Raw genomic sequence first — 8030 nt, 5'->3', positions numbered from 1 at the left:
TTTTAGAAATAGATTACTTGCAATACAAATCTGAATTTTTCTGTGTGGAATGTATTCATTATTATACCATTAAGCATGCATTTTTTTAATGTTAATAAAAAAATTGATGGCAATTACTGAAAAAAATAGAAACAGCTATTTTTGGGTCACTGCTGTGTTTTCACTGAGTTGAGAACATGTATTACTTTTCAGGTGAGCTCTGTGAGGAGAAACTAGATTTCTGTGCTCAAAACCTGAATCCTTGCCAGCACGACTCAAAGTGTATCTTGACACCCAAAGGTTACAAGTAAGTTTAAAATATTGTTATGGTCCAGCTGCAGCCAAATTTTTAGGTTTTTTTATCCTCCTCAGCATCTTTTATTTTTCTTTTAGTGGAAGTTCTATTCTCAAAATACTGATTTCAGTTATTACTAAATATTACAGTAGATTAAGCTCAGTTATTTTAAAGTAGATCTTCAATATTATCTTAGATATGGTTTACTGAATTAAAAGATTCTTAGCAGTTCTAACTTCAACTAGAATTTGAAGAAGAACAAAATGCAGAGCAGTTAGTTTACGTGATAGTCTATACAAAACCCTTTTGGTAGTTTGAACAGTGGGAAAATAATTACATTTAATTGAAGTGGAATTATTATATTGCTGTCTGAGAAGTAATTATGGAAGAGGTTATTAGGAAGGAACACTGGAAGGTATAAAATAAAGTCCATTCCCAGGAAAGTTAATCTGTAATTACACTATATCCTTATTACAATTAATTATGCACACTTCAAAGTGTTTTTAATAGGCTTTAGGTTAATGAATCATAAGTACCTGTCTTACACACAGTATGCTCTTGTGCCAGAACCAGGTTATCTATTATCATTACAAAAACTTATGAAAACACATGTTATTTAAAATGAGGCAGCAAATATTCAAATATATCAAATATTCACATGAACATGAAATGTTCATTAAAAAAAAGTTGTCAATTGGAAAATAGAAAACTTGTTGGATTTAATTTTTTCTGCATTATGTTTATTATCTTCACGCCACTTCAGGAATCTAGTTTGGCATCTCATACTTTACTACTCAGTTGATCAATCTTCTAAGTTAATTTCTGAGATTTTAAATCAGAAAATAACATATGCAGTAACTTCAAGAATGTACCTCACTTGTTTTTTTTAATAGTGTGCTTTACATTCTTTATTCCATTTTCTTATTCATATATGTTGTTCAATAAATTTAGGATCTGTTTTGTAAGGGTACTTAATTTAACATTACTCAGATATTTGAAATCACTCTTGGTTCTTTAGAGCAAGTTTTAGTTATAAGAGAAATCAACAGCAAGGGAGGAATCACAGGGTCTAATGAAATCAATCCATAAATCTTAATCAAAAAATATTCATGTGAATGTATGAATTAGTAATATTTTCCATTCATTTTTCACAGACTTCTGAGCATTCACTCAATGTGAGAGTATGAGAAATCCCTGCAGAACTGCTGCTAGCATTAACAATGAGAGTTGCATAAAGTAAAATAAATAGTAATAAAATAAAAAAATAATGTTGCCTACTATTCTGACAACATAAAGTTTCCAGTTCAGTGAGAACTTGAGGGCTCAGGACAGGGATGCAGAGAGTGTGCTTTGAGACTTACGTTAGTTCAGTAACATTGAGCTATTTGTAGTAAATTAGGCTGGTTGAACTTCAAGGGGAAAAATAATGTGTTACCTTTGAATTGAATAAATGGATCTTTGGCCTATTCTTAGCTGTTCAGTTGGCAAAGAAATTATCCATCAGAATAACACAAACCTTGGATTACTTGTCTGTTTCAACAACTAAGCATATTGATTATTTTTAGTGTTCACAGCCACTTACAACATCCCTTAACATTCTGCATTACTCATAAATTCAGAGAACTGTCAAAATGATTCATGAGGTCTCTCCAGGTTTTAAACCACAAATTATTCGATATAACGTCAAATAATGCGTAAGCATGTGTAACTGGCAAACCTGGAAATGAAAATTCCCCAAATAATAACATGATTAAGGTACACAAAGTCAGAGTAACATTTTAAAGTTTCAAGTTTTAAACAACTGCTTAGTTCCTTACCTTTCACATTAACACTCAGTATTGTTAAAAGGCATTGTGTTATCCTTGCTTTTCTATTTTACAGATGTGATTGCACACCTGGATATGTAGGTGAACACTGCGATATTGACTTTGATGACTGCCAGGACAATAAATGTAAAAACGGAGCACAGTGTACTGATGCAGTTAATGGGTATACATGTATTTGCCCAGAAGGATACAGGTGAGGAAGATTAGAAAATAGTACAAGCATGTTTAAGGCCAGGTTGGATGGGGCACTGGGCGATCTAATATAGTACTTCATCTTGGAGAAGAGAAGGCTCTGGGGCAACCTCACTGTGGCCTTTCCAGTACTTGAAGGGAGCATATAAACAGGATGGGGATCAACTGTTTACATGGGTTGGTAGTGATAGGACTATGGGGAATGGTTTTAAACTGAGACAGGAAAGATTTAGGTTAGATATTAGTTTTTTACTTCCTCTTTACTTTAAATTACTTTACTTACACATTGTAACAGGCTGCCCAGAGAGGTTGTGGATGTCCCATCCCTGGAGGTGTTCAAAGCCAGGCTGGATGTGGCCCTGGGCAGCCTGGTCTGGTGGTTGGCGACCCTACACAAAGCAAGGGGATTGAAACTACTTGATCTTTGAGGTCCTTTTCAACCCAGGCCATTCTATGGTTCTATGTATGTCTTTCTTGTGTCAGTCCGTTGTTTTTTGTACATACTGATTTTTCTATTTGTATTTAGTGGCTTGTTTTGTGAGTTTTCGCCACCAATGGTTTTACCTCGCACCAGCCCTTGTGATAATTATGAATGCCAAAATGGAGCCCAGTGTATTGTAAAAGAGAGTGAACCAATCTGCCAGTGTTTATCAGGCTACCAGGGTGAGAAATGTGAAAAACTGATCAGTATAAACTTTGTCAACAAAGAATCTTATCTACAAATCCCTTCAGCTAAGATACACTCCCAAACCAATATCACTCTTCAGGTAAGATTGCTTGTATGGAAGTTTCTGATCTGAAAAACAGTGTAAATGATCTTTTGTAGTGTGAAAAAGTATCCCCATTAATCACTGGCTCATTTAAAGAGCCTTTCATAGTTTGACCAAAGAATATGTGAGAGTCACTAGAATAACTCTATATTCATTATGAAGTAGATGATCTTATTGATAAGAAGAGAAAGAATATTGTTGTGTTGACCAATGAGGAATTTTACAATAATTTAATAGACTGTATCAGTAAAATCAGGGATCTACTTACTACAGCATTTTGATTAAATATTTTTCATTCTTTCCAATTGTTTCTTTCTTTTAATTAGATTGCCACAGATGAAGACAGTGGGATCCTGCTCTACAAAGGCGATAAGGATCATATAGCAGTAGAGCTGTACCGTGGTAGAGTGAGAGTTAGTTATGACACAGGATCTTATCCAGCCTCTGCTATTTACAGGTGAAGCTAGATTTAAAAAAGAATAATAAAACCTAACTGGAACAAAAGATGTATTAATTAAATCTCAAAGTCACGTATTTTGAATAGATAGTTAAAAAGAAATACATTCAAAAGAATGTATTGTCAGACATTTTGTAATTAAAACATATTGCCAGAATACGTGATTTTTCTCAGAAGGTAACTCTCATATGTCAGCATAATATATTATTTGATCCATTAAAACCGAGTAAAAGTTGGCTTTCAGTAGAACATATATATGTTTGTGTAAAACTCACATGTGAAAGTGTTGTGTTCATTTTTTTTCCCAAGATGTTACTACCAAATAATTTCCAAGTGTGCAGGGTAAAGTACAGAACTGTACGGCACAAGCAGAAATGAAATGGCAGTTATTCTTCTTTTCTGTGTTAGGCATAAAAAGTGAGACTTTTCCCTGGCAGTGGAAGAGAAAGCTAAAAATTTCATTCTAAAAAAGTCAGTACCCTTGAAAAATAAATAGTTTTTGCTCCCAGAGTCATCAAGAGACGGAATCCACATCTGTTTCCGTAGTATAGTTTTTCAGATGTTTTAAGTGAAATTTCTGTGATTCTCTGAAAAAAAATATTACCCGAATTTCCCTGGAGATTTTATATCTCTCATTTCAAGAATTTACAGAAAGACATTGCAAGCATGAGCAAAAAGATGACAGGGATCACTTCTTCTCCTTAATCTGTCCTATTATTGCTATAAACTCATTGAGAAGTAACTGGGAAGTTTTGAATGAGTTTTCCCTGAGTCTTGTTTTCTTCTGTAATTACACCTCCTACATTGTAAAACTTTAGTGTTTATTTGTTTGCTGAAGATTGCACTTAGCAGACATTATTCTGTATTCTATTAGGGATATAACTTTGAAAATATATTATTTTTAGAAATGATTGCACTCAATATTAAATCAAAAGTTTATGTTTAGGTATGCTAAACTTTGGTAGGTAATAGCATAATGGGAACTGTTTTATGGGAACTTTTCTAGTAGATTACTGAAAACATTCCACAGGAAAAAAAGAAAAAAAAAATAATATATATATATATATTTCTGTATAATATAATAAAAAGATATTTAGTAAATCATAAACTTTTACAATAAACATCTTAAGCTTGTTTCTTATTTTCTGATGCAATATATGATTTATGACTTCATTTACAGTTCCATGGAATGGTTTAACATGTAGAAATAGTAACATAAATTAAAATACAGAAAACAGACTCTATATAAGATTTAAGTATTTAACACAAATGTAATATTGCCAAAAAGAATAAGACAAGTGGTACCTCACTGAGCAAAGATGAGCTATCTAAAACAGAAGCCAAAATAAGTATATATATATATATATATATACACAGCTAATAGATTCAAACAAAAGTTTTGTTGTATAAATGGTAGTTAAGAAATGGTGTGTTGAGAAGAACTCAAATGGGAACTATAAAGCCTGCAGAAATGCTTTTAGTAGGAACAAAACAGTTACAAACAGATGATTTATTCATGATTAATACAGAGAATGAACAGTAACAGCAGTCTAGCTGTGTAGAGTGAATGAAACTGCTTTGCCAGTGGGAGTTTACTGAAGAAAGAGCTGTAATCCCAAAAGCAGTCAATTTGAGTAACAACATGAGATGATGATGGTGCCTAGACCAATAAATAACATTAATTGATTGGGGATGTTTTGTTTGGGAAAAGTTGAACCATTTCAATTTTGTTCTATCTGGGCATCTATTTTAAAATGTTAAATGTTTTTGTGCTTTTTTTTTTTCATAAAAAAGAAACCTATTTGTTCTATAAAGCCACTTGCATCATACATTTACTGGGAAAATATGAATATTTCTTCTTGAATTACTATTCTTATACAGAGCTCTAGAAGCCTTAAATCAATTTTTCTTAGAGCTTTCCGCTAGGATCTGTGCATTTCACTCTTTATTCTCCAGTGGGAAACGTGCTAGAAGTAATGTAAGTGCATTGGCAGGAACTATTGCACAAATATGCTTTGTGTTTAGCTCCCCTTTAATTTAAACCACCCTTACCTAGTAGAGTTCCTCTTTCTGCAGTAATTTTTTTCTTAACCAGTAAAACAGGTAAAACTAGAAGCTTTTAATAATGACTCTTAAGAGAGATGCATTCCCTTTCCACATTGTTTTATACATCCCTAGAATGACCTCCTGCTATAAAAACACATGTTCTGTGTTGCTCTCATCCTTGTAAATATGATAGTGTGAAAGGTCCTTAAGTTGTAAAGCGGTGTTAGCTGCCTTGGAATAATAACATTATATCAGGGTTTATTTTTTATTTAAGTTACAAAGTCACATCCACTTTTATTTATTGACACAACTCCTTTTTCCTAGATTCATTGAAATGTGTTAAATATGTTAATCCTGGCAGATTTCTTGTTGCTTGATCACAGCAAACAACTTCTTAATAAATTAAATAGATGATACGTTTTAGAAATATTGAACTTTGGCCTGTTTCTTTCCACATGGAACCTCTCGATTATTCCTCCTCCACTGCATTTCCAAAAAGTGCTCATTCTGCCAGTGTCTGCACTGTGCATTTGCATTTTTATGTAGAGCTAAGTTTATTTAAAGCATCATGCTACTATGCAGAACTTGTATCCTTACTGATCTGGGCCTGGATAGCTGAAGTTGGTAATAAATAGCTGAGAAGCTGCTTAATGTGTCACAGCTGTAAGCAACTATGTGAGCACTTCTGAACTGTTCCAGGAAAAAAAGCAGTTAGGTTAATGAAAGCATCACTAAGGATGTTAAAAGGTAATTTGTTTGATTTTTGCCCTGAGATTTAGGAAGCTAATCCTTTTCAACTATACTGCTTTTCTAATGAGAAGAGCTCACTGTCTGTAAGACTGTTCTTGTCCATCTCAGACTAACATCATACAATTGGTTCATTTAAATTACTTTTCAAAGGCTTAAGCTAACTTGTTTGATGGTATTCTGAAGCAAATAGATGCTGTCATGGGAATGGTAATAATGTCTGGTCCCTGGACTACAGCTTATTGTCATAACTTCCACCCAGTCATACATTTAGCTCCCAACTCTCCAGTTGAAAATGAGCTAGAAGTAATTTAAGTACAATGATATATTCAGTCCAGAGCTATTGAGTTCTGGGACCTTTCTCTCTGATGTACTTAAACTGTGTTTAAATATTCGCTGTGTAATATTGAGGTCAGTAAGCACTGACAGACGTTTCTTGTGCTTAGTAACATTAATGTGTAGGCTTGTGCTTGCACAGTATAAGCACCATGCTTGAAACAAGCCTTCTCTGCTTGACATGCTTCAGGCATTTTCCTACTAGTGGGTTTGTATTCTGTGAGTAAGCAGAAGAAAATTGTGTACAAAGGCAAGAAAACAAAAAACTTATTTATAGTGCAAACCAGAAGCTGAATGCAGAAATAACCAGGCCTGATAAACAACACAAATTATTTTATTGCTAGCATCAGTAGAGCTACCTAGATCAATGATGCTATGATTTTGTCTGGCAGGACTAAGATTAGACGCAGTTCCATATTCCATTAAACTAAGTTTATATATCATTGGAGTCAACTCATTCATTCCTACTTGCAGAATATGTAAACTCACACTGCGCAACATGTAGGATAGGATACACAAACACATGGAGACAAATAAGATCTTTGCACAAAGCCAAAGTTTTTGTGTTTAGCTTCCTGCCTAGTAAATGTAGTTCAACTGTTTAGAATATCAGCTGTTACACAGTTCATGATTTGATAAGAATGAATAAAAATTGGCTATTAGTAATTTCAAAACATATTACTAATAGAGTGTTATTGAAGGGTTATTACACTGTGTTAGCTCTTATGCATGCATGCAGTTAAATCTAGCTTTCTGGAAACTGCACTCTTGAAGAAATTTTGTTCTGAAGCTGTGTTAACTGTCAAAGAGAAAGAAGATCAAAATCATTCTAACCCGAGCATCAACTGTTTCAAATTAATGTTTATTTTGCAGTGTGGAAACTATTAATGATGGCAATTTCCACATTGTGGAGCTGTTAGCCATGGATCAGATTCTGTCTTTGTCTATTGATGGAGGAAGCCCCAAGATAATTACCAATTTGTCCAAGCAGTCCACTTTGAATTTTGATTCTCCACTGTATGTCGGAGGTAAGAGGATCTTACTGCTTCTACAAATAGTATTGGCTAATTTGACTGGTAATATATGTTAATAAACACATGGTAGGAGACTCATTCATGAAGACAACACCTGAAAAAGAAATGTGAACTGAGCCATTGTCTCAATAGCTTCAGTTTTAAAAAATAGTATTGGAAGAGTGGCTAGTACCTTAAAAATAAAAAATGTCCTTCTACCTAGAATTTAGTTGAAAAATAAAGCATGTCTTCATAAACTGCATCTGTTTTCAGTCAATTTCTCTCATAAAACCAAGTAACAAAAGCCTCAGTTGCAAATAATGAGAGATGAGATGAATTTTGTCTCTTTCCCACTGTGTCCTTTTTTTT

The 8030-nt window shown here is 33.6% G+C and overlaps 1 protein-coding gene across 1 annotated transcript in view; it reads left to right on the top strand.

Annotated features, from left to right (window-relative positions):
* The window catches only part of SLIT2 (slit guidance ligand 2), a 246227-nt gene that overhangs the window by 226653 nt on the left and 11544 nt on the right, over window positions 1–8030 (top strand). The window contains exons 28-32 of the mRNA XM_019614936.2: window positions 193–286; window positions 2156–2293; window positions 2819–3059; window positions 3389–3519; window positions 7522–7676. Coding sequence (XP_019470481.1) covers window positions 193–286; window positions 2156–2293; window positions 2819–3059; window positions 3389–3519; window positions 7522–7676 — 759 coding nt within the window. The remainder of the gene's footprint in view (window positions 1–192; window positions 287–2155; window positions 2294–2818; window positions 3060–3388; window positions 3520–7521; window positions 7677–8030) is intronic.

The sequence above is a fragment of the Meleagris gallopavo genome, chromosome 4 (assembly GCF_000146605.3).
Source record: "Meleagris gallopavo isolate NT-WF06-2002-E0010 breed Aviagen turkey brand Nicholas breeding stock chromosome 4, Turkey_5.1, whole genome shotgun sequence".
NCBI lineage: Eukaryota > Metazoa > Chordata > Aves > Galliformes > Phasianidae > Meleagris > Meleagris gallopavo.
Note: the sequence above shows the minus strand (reverse complement) of the source record. Positions and strands in the feature narration are given on the sequence as shown.